Source organism: Crocuta crocuta, unplaced genomic scaffold, assembly GCF_008692635.1.
Source record: "Crocuta crocuta isolate KB4526 unplaced genomic scaffold, BGI_CrCroc_1.0 scaffold17, whole genome shotgun sequence".
Taxonomy (NCBI): Eukaryota; Metazoa; Chordata; class Mammalia; order Carnivora; family Hyaenidae; genus Crocuta; species Crocuta crocuta.
This window is the reverse complement of record NW_027532041.1, coordinates 5,263,326-5,278,993: the sequence shown is the minus strand read 5'-3', so window position 1 is coordinate 5,278,993 and position 15,668 is coordinate 5,263,326. Positions and strand designations below refer to the sequence as shown.

The 15,668-nt window shown below is 35.6% G+C and overlaps 1 protein-coding gene across 3 annotated transcripts in view; it reads left to right on the top strand.

The window, feature by feature from the left end:
* The window catches only part of SESTD1 (SEC14 and spectrin domain containing 1), a 99,802-nt gene that overhangs the window by 19,287 nt on the left and 64,847 nt on the right, over positions 1-15,668 (top strand). For all 3 annotated transcript variants that reach the window (XM_077776280.1, XM_077776278.1, XM_077776279.1), the window contains exons 3-4: positions 1,445-1,535; positions 6,244-6,357. In XM_077776280.1, the coding sequence (XP_077632406.1) occupies positions 1,445-1,535; positions 6,244-6,357 (205 nt within the window). The remainder of the gene's footprint in view (positions 1-1,444; positions 1,536-6,243; positions 6,358-15,668) is intronic.

Sequence of the window (15,668 nt, the reverse complement as noted above, 5' to 3'; positions counted from 1 at the left end):
TAAACGGAATCATATAATATGTGGGCTTTTGTGTCTGGGTTCTTTCACTTAGCATAATGTTTTCAAGGTTAATCTATGTTGTAGTATGTACCAGTACTTTATTCCTTTATACGTTGAACAATATCCATTGTATAGATCACCGCATTTTGTTTTCCTGTTTGTCATTGATGGATATTTGAGTTTCTACTCAATATGTTTCTGCTTTTGGTTTAGGAATTATGCTGCTGTGAACATTTGTGTACAAATTTTTTATATGGACATTTTTTTCAGTTTGCCTCATCTTCTGAGTAGTTCTCTGTTTTCTTTGGAAACAGTTTCTCTCTCTGCCTACAGAAGCCCTTGTTCTTATAAACCTTTAGCAATACCATCCTCATTCTTGTAACCTTATTGTTTCTCAGTAGAATTAGACCTTACTTCTCCAAGAACCCTCTTGAGGCTAATGTGAATAGTTGGATGAAGTGAGGCAGGATTAGTAAAATCTCCTAGATTGTTGGATTTAAGTTTTAGGGAACGGTCTGCTGGTTATTTTTCCTATAATGTATGCAATTGATAGGATTTTGAGTGTGGAGAGGTTTCATTACCAAATCCTTGCTCTGCCAAGTAAAGCTGCAGTTTCTTCTATCGTATTGGAAGGAGAGCAGTTGAGATCCTTGCACTGAATTGGTTTTATATATTAATAATAATAATAATAATAATAAAAGCAGTAATATAGTTTGGTCTGTAGGATGGATTTTTTTTTTACATCGTTGCATTTTCCTAGGGCAGGCTTCTGGGAAGTGTTTAGTTAATATGTGAATAACGGAATATAATATATAGCTGTAACACATTCCAACACTGAAGATCCTTATTTTGCTGGTCAGGTAACTGAGAATGCAGAGGGTGGGGGTGTTGTATGTTCATATATGGAATATTCAGTCTTTGAATTACTATGTAGACCAAATTCTACCTCCTCTCCTTAAATTTCCCCAAAAGAACACCAGGGAATCCATTTCCATTGGTTAATCATAGCTTTATTTTCTACTTATTTTAACCTTATACTTCTGGCAGGAAGGAGAGGTAAGAAGTCTATAAGCACTTGGCAGTCACTGATTACCTGCTTCATTGTGATCCCATTTTACAGGTGAAGGAAGTGAAAGTCTCTTGAGATTATTTGAATATTGCTTTGATTTCTTCTTTTTTTTAGGACTTTGACTTTCTGTACTTTGAAAGTAATTTTCTTGCCAGATTAGTTTGTAAATTGTCAATATTTCCTAAAATGAAAAATGTAAATTGCTTGAGAAAATTGAAAGGATACTCAATCATTTTATTAAGGACAGTGTAAACCAGACCAAGTGAGGTTATTGGTACTCCATATGTGATTAAGCTATACACTTTAGTATTATAAAGAATAAAATATGAAGCCTCTTTTAATACGTTGCCATTTTTTTTGTTGTTGTTGTTTCAGTGAAAAGTGTAAGGCTAGAGGATTTACCGTGATTGTGGATGGCAGAAAATCACAGTGGAATGTGGTGAAAACAGTAGTCTTAATGCTACAGGTAATTTTATTTTTGACTATCAGGAAATGGTTTTGTTTTATAGTAACAGATAAAGTGATAATGGAAATGGATTTCATTTATTGGACTGTGCCCAGACTTCTCAGCAGTGACTGAGTTCTGAAATGCACACTATTGTATTTTTAAAATTGAATTTTTAGAGGTTTGACTTTGGGTAGTAAAATAAATTTCAGACCGAAAGGTTTGAAAATGATAAAAAATATTATGTCATGTTTAAGAAATTTAATAAGTAAGCCAATGAGTCTAAAAGTGTGTGATGTTGTCGGACTTAACTGGGAGCTTTTGCGGCTGTGATATCTACATTATCCCCTGTCTACTCCATTCTGATCCTGTAGGTGGAGAGCAGGATTTGGGTAAGTCTCGTCTGAAAAAGCTTCTATGTGGTTCTGAGCAATCTTTTCCATTTCGTTCCCTTTCCTCCAAAAAGCACCCGGACTCATGATAGTCCTATTATTTATTTCTAATCCAGAAGAAATATATTTGACAGCTGTGTCCTTGAGGACTTTAGCAGCCTGCAAACTAGCATTTAATAAATAGCTGCAGTTACAGAGTCTATGGTCTGAGCCTAGTCTTTGTTTTTTTTTTTTTTTGTTCTCATTGAACGTTTTCATGATCCTTTGCATGTACTAGATACCTAGTAAACATTTGTTGCTTTATTATAAGGGTATTGGGGATGTTGTGATCTGAAATGGAAAAATAAAACTTTCGAATGATTGAAAGGCAGATAGCTCACAAATATCTGGATTTCCATAGAAGGGTTTCCGGAGAATATAGAAATTAAGTGAGTTAAATAAAAGAAATTATCTAATTTAGATGAAAGAAAGTGAAAAGGGCATTCCTGGCAGGGACACTGACTTAGTGACAGCTCAGAAATGAAGCAAATATAATGAAGAGAGTTGATGGTAGGTCAGTTTGAGGAAAATAGAAGTTGGCAGTTACATGGGATAGTGAACATTCAGTTAGGTAAATGTTAGTGATACTGAAAGATCAAGAATTTTAAATGAATTGGGAAATAATTAGCTGCTTTTGGGTTCTGTGGAAAGGAAGATAATGTAAAATTTTAAACGATAACTAAGGAGAATGATCTTTTTATATATATATATGTTTATTTATTTTGAGAGAAAGCATGTAGGCAGAGGCAGGGAGGGGCAGAAAGAAAGGGAAAGAGAATCCCAAGCGGGCTCAGCGCTATCAGTGCAGAGCCTGCTGTGGGGCTCCATTCCATGAACTGTGAGATCATGACCTGAGCCAAAATCAAGAGTCAGATGCTCAGCTGACTGGGCCACCCAGGTGCCCCATGGAGAATGATTGTTAGTATTTTATTTTTTATTTGGGACTATTAGGAAAAAAGGGATTTGAGGGATGAGGACTAGTAATTTTAGTGCTTCATGTGGTTCAGTACTGTACTAAGTTTTGTATATAAATTATGTCATTTAATTTTATCCTTAGAACCTTGGGAGGCAGGTTCTGTTATCCCAAAAGGTCAACTGAGACTCAAAGATTTTAAATAACTTAGCCAGGTTCTTATAATGAACCTGGGAAAGAGCCATGGTTGAAACTTAACATGGCCTAATCCCTAAGTCTTGGTTTTATCCTTTACAAAGTGTCTGTTTACCAGTGGGATGTATTGGAGGTGGTTCCCAAATAAGATACCCATTACCTCATTCTTAAATGTGTGGCCTCAACCTTCATTATTAGAATTACTCCTTTGAGTTGTAGCCTCCAGAGGATTAGTTTTTAAGGGAGCACAGATTGATATCCCATAACTTTTTCTGTCAGATATGTTCTGAGCACTCTTATATCCCAGCCATGAAGATGAACTCTTCTCAGTAAAAGTTGTTAAAATAACTATTAGGTGAGAAATCCATTAATTACAACCTTGTGTTCTTCCTTTCATCTGTCACTCAACTGTGTCCCAGATGACCTATTTGGGACTTGCTGTTTGAACTGGATTTTGATCATTGGCAGTTTTGAAGAACGATCAGTGGATGATTTAATACCCTCTTGCGATTTCTTTTCTGATAGGTATTTTAACAACCTTTGGATTTATTAGTAGTTAACATTTTCAGAAATTGTAATGGCCTTTTGTTTACTCCTAATCAAACAGTTTTCTACATACAAAATCATTTATTGCTTGTATTTCAAAAGGAACTAGTACCAGTTGTTTGGGATCCCAGAGCTTAGTGTTGGCTTTGCAACTAATATTCTCTGAAATAAGTTTGGTTTCTCTTGTTTCTCACAACTTTAATATTCAGTGATTTTGAATAATAGTTTTCCAAAAGTCAGTATATAAATAAACCTCAGCCTACCCTAAATTTCCCAGCCTCTATGATAACTTTGATACTGTTGAATTTACTTAACCAATCCATAGTCCAGTCATTGCAGGGGGCACTGGATTTGTGACGTACCCAGTAGTATGTTTAAATGGAAAGATTTCTATTTTCTCCTTAATAATAATTGATTATAACCACAGTTCATTATTATTGTTACTCAGTTGTGCCATTTATGGTCTTGAATGGTCTTTGACACCTAGAGTTCATAAAGTTTTGTTGGGACTCAACAATGCCCATTCATTTATATTGTTTATGGCTGCTTTCATACTACAGTGACAGGATTGAAGTAGTTGTAGTAGAGATTGCATAGCCTGCGAAGCCTAAAGTGTTTATTGTGTACACCTTGAGAAAAAATTTACTGACTCCTGGTCTTGAACATTTGAAATGGTGTGATAGAACTTTAGAGTCAGACCTGGCTTCTGTTCAAGCACTGTCACTTAACAACTCTGTCATATTGGACGAGTTACTTTAGTTCTTTGAAAGTCCGTTTATTCTTCTGTAAAATTCAAGTAGATCTCATTCTCTCAATTTTATTTAATGTGAATTTATTTATTTAACAGATATTTATGGAGTGTCTTCTATATACCAAGCACTGTCATAGGCTGGAGATATAGTACTTACATGATAGATAAGGTAACTGCCATTGGGAAGCTAATACTCTCTCTGTCCTTGAGGAGTCAGACAGTAAGTAATAAGGGAAATTACTAAATAATGTAACATCTGATAGTGATAAATACTATGAAGAGAAATACCATGGTAAAAGGAGACCGAGTCATATGGTACTACTTTAGATTGGGTGGTCAGGGAAGGTCTCTCTGAAAAGGGAATATTTGAGTAGAATCTTAAATGGAGGGAGCATTCTTCCCTGTGTAGGGCAAAAAATGTTCCTGACTGAGGAAACATCAAGGACATAAGCTTGATGCAGAAACAGACTTGTCAGGAATAGCAGGAAGCTTAGGGTGGCTGTGGTAGAGGAATGATCTTTGGGGGGAGAAAGGGGTATGAGGTGAGGTCTGAGGGTTAGTGGGGCTCTGAGTGTGAGGGCTTTCTAGGCCTTGGCAGGAGTTTGAATTTTTTCTCTGACCATGAGAAAATATGAATAAGGGAGGCCTGTTAAGATGATATTTCAAAAGGCTGACTAGTTTGGGAATGTTAGCAGTACAGGTGGTAGAAATGGATAGGTTTAAGATCTGTTTTTTTGATAGATTGATTGATTGATAGCAGGGGAGGGGCAGAGAGAGAGAGACACACACAGAATCCCAAGCAGGCTCCAGGCTCTGAGCTGTTAGCCTAGAGCCTGACGCAGGACTCGAACTCATGAACCAAGAGAGATCATGACCTGAGCTGAAGTCGGATGCTCAACCGACTGAGCCACCCAGGCACTGTCAGATTTATTTTAAAGATAGACCATATGGGTTTGCTGATAAAATATACATGGAATATTTATTGACTCAGTAAATGTTAATTTCCATTCTTTTTTAGGTAATATGAATAATCATATCTAGTAAATGTGAAATCGTATTTGTCAAAGATTAGCTTGTCCTCTTCAAGTTAATCAAGTAGAATCTTGGCTCCTTTGTATAATGGCCAGTAAGAAACGTATTTTGTGAGAAAATTGATTTTACATTATTTGAAGAAATTCTCCAAGATGATTGTGTTCCCCCAATTTTTTTTATATAATAGAAAAACAAAATTTGATTGTTTAATTAAAATTGTCTTATAGTTTAATCTGCACATATCCCATTACAAAGATTCAGTAAAACACAAAAGTAATTCACATGTACTGTGTTTATTGGTTTGTTTATTTATTAAGTTAATTTNATGACCTGAGCCAAAGTTGGACACTTAACAGACTGAGCCATCTAGGACCCTCCTATATGTACTGTTTTGTTTTGTTTTTTAGTATTTTTAAATGTTTTATTTATTTCTGAGAGAGAGAGAGAGAGCATGAGCAGGGGAGGGTCAGAGAGAGAGGGAGACACAGAATCTGAAGCAGGCTCCAGGCTCTGAGCTAGCCGTCAGCACAGAGCCTGATGCGGGGGTCGAACCCATGATCTGTGAGATCGTGACCTGAGCTGAAGTTGGACGCTCAACCGACTGAGCCACCCAGACGCCCCTGTCTATACTGTTTTTATTACATTATTTATTTGAAATCTTTTCTGAAACAGCTTGTCTTTCCAAGTATTTCTTTATTGCCATGTATGTTTTGAAGTTTGGAGTATTTCTTTATTATTTTAATTCTTTTCCAAAGGTCTCTTAATTACTCAACCTAACCATGAAAATCTAGTAATTTATAGTGTTAATAAATTATCATTTTACATGTCTAATTTATAATTATTACTTTTTGTATTTTATAGAATGTTGTTCCAGCTGAGGTGTCCCTTGTTTGTGTAGTAAAGCCCGATGAATTCTGGGATAAGAAAGTAACACATTTTTGTTTTTGGAAAGAAAAAGATAGACTTGGCTTTGAGGTAAATATACTTTATTTAAAAAGCAGAAGTATGTTGTATCTTTAAAAATAGCATTTTGCTGGTAATATTTTGTTTGCTTGTCATTGGATACTAAGCTGTATTCAAGCAGTTCTTACATAGTGACTAAGCAATGATTAGTATATAATTGACATTCACATACTTGTTGAATAGATTGTGATTCTTTGCCAAAGACCACAGATTGTTTTCATTTGCATCACTCTTTGTATTTTTTAGTCTTCTTTTTTTCTAGTTTTAAGATATTTTAAAAATTACTATTTTTTAAGTTTACATCCAAGTTAGTTAGCATACAGTGCAATAATGAATTTAGGGATAGAATCCAGTGATTCATCATCTAGATATAACACCCAGTGCTTATCCCAGCAAGTGTCCTACTTAATGCCCCCTGCCCATTTAGCCCATCCCCACACCCACAACCCCTGCAGTAACCCTCTGTTTGGTTCTCCATATTTAAGAGTCTGTTATGTTTTTGTCCCTAACTCTGTTTTTATATTATTTTTGCTTCCCTTCCCTTCTGTTCGTCTGTTTTGTATCTTAAATTCCACGTGAGTGAAGTCATATGATGTTTGTCTTTCTCTGACTAATTTCGCTTAGCATAATACACTCTAGTTCCATCCACATTGTTGTAAATGGTAAGATGTCATTCTTTTTGATTGCCAAGCAGTACTCCATTGTGTACTACATTTTCTTTATCCATTCATCCATCGATGGACTTTGGGCTCTTTCCGCACTTGGCTATTGTCAGTAGCACTCAAACCCATGTAACACGAGATCATGACCCGAGCCGAAGTCAGACACTTAATCAGCTGAGCCACCCAGGTGCCCCTGGGTCTTGCTTTCATGTCCATTCTGATAATCTGTCATTTTAGTGTTTCATAAAACCATTTATACTTAATTATTGATACAGGTGGGTTAAAATCTATTATCTTGCTAGATTTTATGTATTTTTTGGTTCTTTTTCTATCTTTTGGATTATTTTTTATGATAACATTTTATCCGTATTATACTTTATATCTCTTATTTAAATTTTTTTTGTGTGCACATCATAGGTTAATAATATACCTCTTTAAAAAAAAATTTTTTTTTAATGTTTGTTTCTTTTTGAGAGAGAGACAGAGCATAAACAGGGGAGGGGCAGAGGGAAAGGGAGATACAGAAGTGAAAGCAAGCTCCAGGCTCTTGACCTGTCAGCACAGAGCCTGACGCGGGGCTTGAACTCATGAACATGAGATCATGACCTGGAGCTGGAGTCAGACACTTAACCGACTGAGCCACTCAGGCACCCCTATTTGAATTAATAGACTATTACTTGCAAATGATATACCACTTAACATATAGTGGAAATTACTTAAAACACTATACATCCAATACTTTCTCCCATTGTTGTCCTACGTTTTACTTATACTATCCTGTAAACACACAATAGATGACTACTATTTTTGCCATAGATAGTCTCTTTACATCAGTTTAAAATAAAAAATGAATTTCATCTTTATGCCACTTCTGGTGTTCTTCATTTCTTTTTGGAGATTTATCTTTTTGTCTAGTATATTCTGTCTAAAGGGCTTCCTTTAATGTGTCTTGCAGTGCAGGTCTGTTGGCACTTGCACTTTTTTCAGCTTTTGTTTTCCTGGAAAAAAACAAACAAAACCATTATTTCTAATATGGTTCTGAAAGATATTTTTAGTGGGCATAGAATTTTGTTTCATTGTTTTTTGTTTTTTGTTTTTTGTTTTTTTTTAGGGCATTAAGTTTATCACACCAGTGACTTCTTATTTCCATAGTTTCTGTGGAGAGGTCTATTATTTGTATCCTTGGTCCCCTGTGTGCCGTGTATCTTTTTTCCCAGTTGGCACCTTCAAGATTTTTCACTTAGTTCTTGGTTTTTCTACAGTTTTATTGTGTAATGCCATAATTTATTTTATTTAGTATTTATTCTCTTTTGCTGTTCTCTGAACTTCTTGGATCTCTGGTTTGATGTCTGCCATCAATTTTGAAAAATTCTTAGATATATTCTTTTAAAATATTTTATCTGCTACATTGCTTTTTTCTACTTTTAGAATTCCAGTTGCATGTATATTAGACCATTTGAGAATTTCTGGGTTGATGTTCTGTTTTATTTTATTTTTCCATGTGTTTTTTTTTCTCGGATATTTTCTGTTGATCCATTTGCTTTAAAAAACTTTGTTTAGTGTTTTTATTTCATTTTTGAGAGACCAAGCATGAGCAGGGGAGGGGCAGAGAGAGAGAGACATATACACATAGTATCCGAGGCAGGCTCCAGGCTCTGAGCTGTCAACACAGAGCCTGACTTGGGGCTTGACCTCACAAACTGAGATCATGACCTGAGCTGAAGTCAGTCAGTTAACCAACTGAGCCACCCAGGCACCCTGCTGTTGATCCATTTTCAAGTTTACTGTTTGTTTCCTTGACTTTGTTCAGTTTGTTGATGAGTCATTCAATGTAAACTTACTTCATCTGTGTTACCATGTTTTTTGTTTGTAGTATTTCTCTTTGAGTCTTCATTTACAGTTTCTTTTTGCTGTAATTCCCCATCTGCTTTTGCCTGTTGTCTTGTAGTTTTTCCATGAGAACCTTTAGCATGTATTACAGTTACCTTAAATTCCTTTCCTGATAGATGCTAGGTCTGTCTTACTCCAGTTGTGTCATTTGTGTCGTTTCCTGATTGCCTTTTGCATGCCTTGTTATTTTTTGTGGCATGTTGGACATGTTGTTTAGGATAGTAAAGACTGAAGTAAATAGTACTTGTATTTACACATGAACCCTTCTTGGTTTTTGCTACATTTTTAGTGGGGCAGAGAGTTAGCCTAGCCAGGAGTTGAGTTGGCTTTGGCTTTTGTTGTTGCTTTTATTTTCCTCAGTGCTCCATCGGCTTCAGATTCCTCTAGAGCTAACTTGAAGATGGTGCTAGCTTGCCAGATACTGTTTTTTTCAATGTTTATTTCACCCTCAGCTACAGGCCTTTCCTTTGTACCTTGCTTCAGAAAAGATGTCTCTTTGCATTATAGATTCTCTGTCAGCCAAAGAGTGCTGTTCCTTGTTACTCAGCGTTTGTCCGAGGGTCATTTCTATTATTCTGGTTCAGCCTCAGTCTTGGGCAGGCTTTGTGATACTGAGTCTAGGGAGTAGGGCCCTCTTTCCCAGCTTTAAGAGGCCTGTGATTGTGTGGACTCATATATTCCTGTCTCCACTAGCAGAAGATTTTTCTTTTCCTTTCCTCCAGCTACAGTGGGGCTGTATTTGTGCTTCAAGGTCTTCTGTGTTTTGCTCCCTTTCCCTCAGCATGGGAAGGTTTTTGTTTTCTAGAGGAGATAGAGTTGCAGAATCTGGGCTGTGTTTCATCTTTCATGCCTTTTCAGTGGTGGCTGCTGTTCACTTCTCCTGGGTCTGTATCTGAGAGAAGCTGTTTTGAAGTTTCTTACCTTTTTTCTGGGGGGAGGGGGAAAGAGAGTGCATGCATGTACAAGTCGGGGAGAGGGTCAAATGAGGGAGTGGTGGGGGGAGAGAGAGAGAGAGAATATCTTAAGTAGGGTCCATGTTCAACACAGAGCCTAGCATGGGGCTCGATCTCATAACTGTGAGTTCATGACCTGAGCTGAAATCAAGAGTCAGACGCTTAACCAACTGAGCCATCTAGGTGCCCCTGAAATTTCTTATCTTAACTGTCCTCATCTTTCTCATGATTCCCAGGAGGTCTGCGTAGAAGAGCCTGCAAGTGAGATTGAGTCCTTCTTGTGTCTGTGCTTTCCTGGGGTTTTGTACTTTGACATTGGTTCACATTTAGCCTTTAGCAGTTCGTTAAAATTGTTAGTTGAATTCTTACCTGGCTTGTATCATTTCTGGCACTTTCCTCAGGTAAGCAAGTGATCTAGTCCCATCTTTTCTTGGAAGTACTAACCTATCCCTATTTTCTGGGTTAATTGGTTTTCCTCTTAACTCTCATGCAGTCAAGAAAAGTTGTCATTTTGCAGATTAACTTGCATTATTTTGGTGGTGGTAGTGGTGGTGGTCTAAGGGTTGGAGCATTGTTCTTCTCAGCTGCTACATCCTAAGCAGAAGTTAGTTGAATCTCCCATCCCCTTCCCCCTGCTTTTATCTTGCACACTTTTGTCATTGGTTGACCTGACTGTGATGTAGCCTTAGTGGAAAGATAATGCTGTCACCGTAGGGGAAGGCAGCCTGGGCTGCTGAGTTCCATTAGGAAAGATGTTACCATGATAGTTGAATGAAAAACTGCTTCCCAGGGAGGAGAAATAAAAATATAGTAAGGAAGAGAGTAAAGGTTGGAAGCAGGAGGCCTGAATGTCACTGTGGTGAGTACTTTGGCAGGCAGGGAGGTCTGCTTTTCATGCCAGAGTTGGGCAGGAAATGTTGCCGTGAGAGAAAGCAAAGTGAGCAGGGGCCAGTGGTTTAGAAACTAAAGCTATGAACACAGAGTAGGAGAGAAGATCCCTTTTATGAAGAGCCCGTCACATCCTGCTTCAGCATAGGCGTCTGCTCAGAAATGTTGTGCTTGTTGAGTCTTATGCTCTATGAATTCATAGTGACTAAACACGTTGCATCTTGGAAAGAAATAAAGTAGAAGACAGAGTTCCTGTCTGCTTAGATCTGGTGTCATATATTGATGTTTCAAACCCAACTGTTTTAAGTTTTCTTTATATCACTATATTGTTTTCTTTCAGACATTGAAGAGATTCAGCTAGGATATTTTCCCAAGTAAATGAGCACTAGGCACTTATTAAAAAGCCTAATATCTTAATGAGATAAGAGTAATTTCAAATGCTGGCTAACGTACTGCCAAGAACATTCAACTTTAAGCGGCAGTTCAACACAGCCATTATATGATACTTAGAGCTATATATAATTAAAATTGAACACAGATTCTTGTTTAATCAGAAATTACTTCCCTTGATATTATTTAGATCATTTGGGCTGTTGTAATTAAGCTTGTGTTTTTGTATATATAGTAAATATTTTTAAAGTATAACTTTGTTATAAGTACTAGCATTCCTGTAAGCAAGAGCTTTACTTTATAGAATTATCCATAAGAAAGATTTACGTATTATCAGCTGTCAATAGCATTCATCAAATAAACACCTAGTAGTTCTTTTAATGACACCTTGTTTTTCCCCACAAGATTTCACGTTTCCTTGCTTGTCATCTTTCCTAAATTTTTTCTTCTAGCTGGTTTTCTTCCAGCTGGTTTTCTTCCTGTTCACTTTCTGATGCTTTTCATCAGGTGTTGAATATTCAGCTCTCATTGCTCACTTAAATATTTCCTTATGTATTATTCTGTCTCTGAAATAGGTACCTACCTGTTTAGTTTCCTTTTTAGCAATTCAGGTATTCATGTACTTTTTGTCCTTCAGCAGCATTCTACCTGGTGACTTTGATAGCTTTTGCTGGTTAGAGGATAGTATCTGTAGTCTATCAAATGACAAGATAAAATTGAAGGAGTACAGGTATTAATCTTATCCTCAAATTGGGAGACTAATAATCAAAAGGATCTTTACCTTATTCTTTATTGTTTTCATGAGAGTAAAAGTTATTTACTTGTGATGTTAAGCAGCCACCATTCTAAATTGTTTTTCTTCTCTTATCTCGTCTTAATACTGCACCTTATTCTGTTTTTTTCTTTTTCTTTTTGTGAGGCGGATGCTAGGAGCCAGAACCAAACACTTCCTTCATGTTCTGTCGGGAGCACCTCCAGCTCCATCTATTATGACTTCTTTCCAGGTTTTGCAGAAAGCAGTTTTCCCCTAGTGAAAAAAAAAATATTCCCCAGCTAACTGATACAAGCAGACATGCACATTGAAATAATATATATAAACACATAAACACACATGAATCTGTAGTAAACCCACAAAGACACATTTTTAATTCATATCTTCCACACACATTCTTAGCATGAAGTACAATAAAAAATGAAACATGTGAGTGCCTGCAGAGTAAGAGGTTCTGTGTTAGGTTCTTTGGGAATGTTTTATTAGTAAAGGATGAATGTTCTAGTTACAGATGGAAAGGAGAAACAAGTTTTGAATCTTATTGTAGGTTAGATTCTATACTAAAGAAAACCTTCACAAATGTTTTGATTAAAGACCATTTGGCAAATTTCTTTCTCTTCAAACTTGTTGAGCAGTTGTATGTGCTAGTTAATAAAGTATTGCGGTGTAGTCATTTGTCTTATTTTAACCTCTCACATATATAAAATAAAGGAAAAAGTAGTATTTACTATTAAACATTGTTATGGTTTTTATTTGCTTTGAATGGACTTGGCAAAAGTTTGTAAAACTTATGTAGGGTAGTGATTTTTTCTATCTAACTTTCTGTAGTTCCATTGTTTTATTTTGGCTCCCTTTGTGCTTGTTTTCTAGGTTTCACGTGTCTTTGGAGGTAGATCTGAAGTTTAGATTCCTGCTTAAAATGATAGCTACTTTGACTGTAACTGATTAATCTTTTCTTCAAGAATTTAATGGTTTCTTACATATTAGAATATTCATGGAGATAGATAATTGAAAATAAAATTATTTAGCAGCTAGACAAAAATCAGAATATAATCTATCTCTACCATAATCCTGAATAGATCAAGAATATTTTAAAGTATGATTTTCATAAAAGTGAAATCATGATTCTCCTGCAAATATAGAATAAACACATAACAAACAAAGACAAATCATTATCAGTAATTGTGAGGTGTTCAGAGTTTTTGAGGAATTTAGGAATTTTATAGACAGAAGATTGCCAGGTTAGATACAAAATTGCTCAATGTCCTTTAGATCCATAAATTCTAAATTTGAGATTATACATTATTTCACTAGACTGAAATTGATCAGTTTCACTGACCATCAACTATTTGCATTTTCTGAACAATATCTACAAGTTAACCTCTGTCTCTGACTAGTCTCTAGGAAGTCAGTCAAAGATACAGGCCCAGCATTGCAAGAAAGAACAGTAATATCTTCTGCCCATTCCTAAGATGGAGATATATTTTCTGACACATGACTCTCATTTCATCAAAATTATTAGTTAGCAAAAAATAATGTCTGTAGTACTGAAAAATTATGCTAAATAAGATAGCATATGGTGTAATTAAATCATATTTGAACTTTCATTTATGAACAATAAAAGACTTTCTATGCTTTCAAAGAGTTGTCTACCAGGCTAGGCTTGCAAACTTTTCTCATTTATAGTTGCTTAAAAAGGAATGTAAAAGTTAGAAAAATAAACCAGTCAATTTTTTTAAAGTATAAAAGTTAAAATTTCAAAGATTAGGTTATGAAAATAATCCCCCCCTCTGTTTTTGAAGGTATATACCATTTTCATCATAATTTATATATAGCCTTAAAATTGAACATGAAAATGAATAATTTTATAAATCGTTTATGATAACTCACTCTGCATCTTACCTAACTATTTTAAAAGTAAAGATCATGGGTGCCATTTTATTAGATGGGGAAAGTCAAAATTAATCTTTTTACTTGAGTGTACATGTTACTTGATGGTTTAATGAAGTTTTTTTATTTTTTATTTTTTTATTATGTTTTTAATGTTTATTTTTGAGAGAGAGAGAGTGTGAGCAGGGGAGGGGCAGAGAGGGAGAGAGACACAGAGAGAGGGAGAGAGACAGAGAATCTAAAGCAGGCTCCAGGCTCCGAGCTGTCAGCACAGAGCCCCACGTGGGGCTTGAACTCACGAACCGTGAGATCATGACCTGAGCCGAAGTTGACACTTAACCAACTGAGCTACCCAGGCGCCCTGAAGTTTTTTTTTTTAATTCAGTATTTTATAATACTAACAATTTAGTAAATCCTTTATTAAAACTTAAAACAAGCTCATTGTATGCTACTTCTCTGTTATGCTCTGGGAAACATGATAAAATATTCTCAAATGTTATGGAGTATGTTCTTGAGATTTAAAAATTTTTTTTGGGAAATATTGCCAGTTGGCCAGTCTAAAGAAATGCTCAATTTAGGAAAATGTATTTTTTAAATATTTTTTTGAGAACTGAAATCTTGAGTTGTAGTACCATCTTTTTTCTCCACAGGCAAGGCATGTTTGTTTTTTAAGATTTGCTTTTCTGCTCGAATATAGTCTTTCTAACTGTCACTTGTTTAGAATAGACGACATTGTCAGTGAATATTTGAAAGAAAGTTCTGTAGGAGATAATAAAGAACTGACTGCGGTATGCTTAATATTCTAATACAATGATACCTATTTGTGTTTTTTTGAACTTTTTAATTATTCTGCTCTAATTTCCAGTGTTCTTTCTTATTCACTAAGTAGTCACTTAACTAAAGATTGCCACAGTTTTTTCTGTAGTTTTGGAAATTTTTCCTTAGACTTTTTAGCAATTATGACATTATTTGTGTGCTTTCATATTAAGAATCCTAGAGTAAAAGGGGTTAGACATAATATACATGTCCTAAATATGATATTTTGGACCCTTATTTTCTAATTTTGCTTTTAATTTTGGGGATGATTACTTTAGGGTGTTTGTTTTCCCCTCTTTTCCAGGAAATAAAACATTTTCCATAAGATAAATAACCCTGATTTTCATTGTTTCATATTTAAACCTTTTATGAGGGTTTGTTGTGTTAGTGGTCTCTTTCAGAACTGTTAATAGAAAGGAATGTAGGAAATCTTACCAGTGTTTTGTAATTTGAGAAATTGTAATGAATAGCTTAGAGAAAATCACCTAGTGTGAGATTCCAAATTTGTTTCACCACATTGACTCTGATACGTATCAGTTCTCTTTTTTTTTTTTTTTGAAATGTAGATTACTTACTTTCTAATCTGTTTCTGTGCTTTTCTAACTTCCAGAAATCTCCTTCTCTACATAGTTTCCTTTCTTAGTACTCCAGTTTTACTTCAGGCCTAAATCTTTGCCCTTCTCCCTGCCCTGAAAAATATGGCTTCTTGCCGTATGCATTTTGCTTGTGCATTTGAATTTGCTCTTTTTGTGAAATCCTGTTTCTCTGTGATGCAACTGGCACTGGAGTGGAGTAGAGTTGTTTATTCATTGAAATTTCGTTTGTCATCTTGGAAGCAGTTGTAGTTTATATGCTTCATTCTGGCAAATGGTGTCATTTTTTAAAGGTAAATGGTCAACTTACCTTTGTAAATAGAGTGTACTTTCTCTGTGCACTTGGAGGAGGCTTTCTCTTTTCTTTTACGGATGCTACTCCTGACTCACTTCTAAATGGTGATAATTAGATATTTGGCATTTCATACGGTAAGATTCGTTCCTACTATTCTGAACCCATCTTAAATAT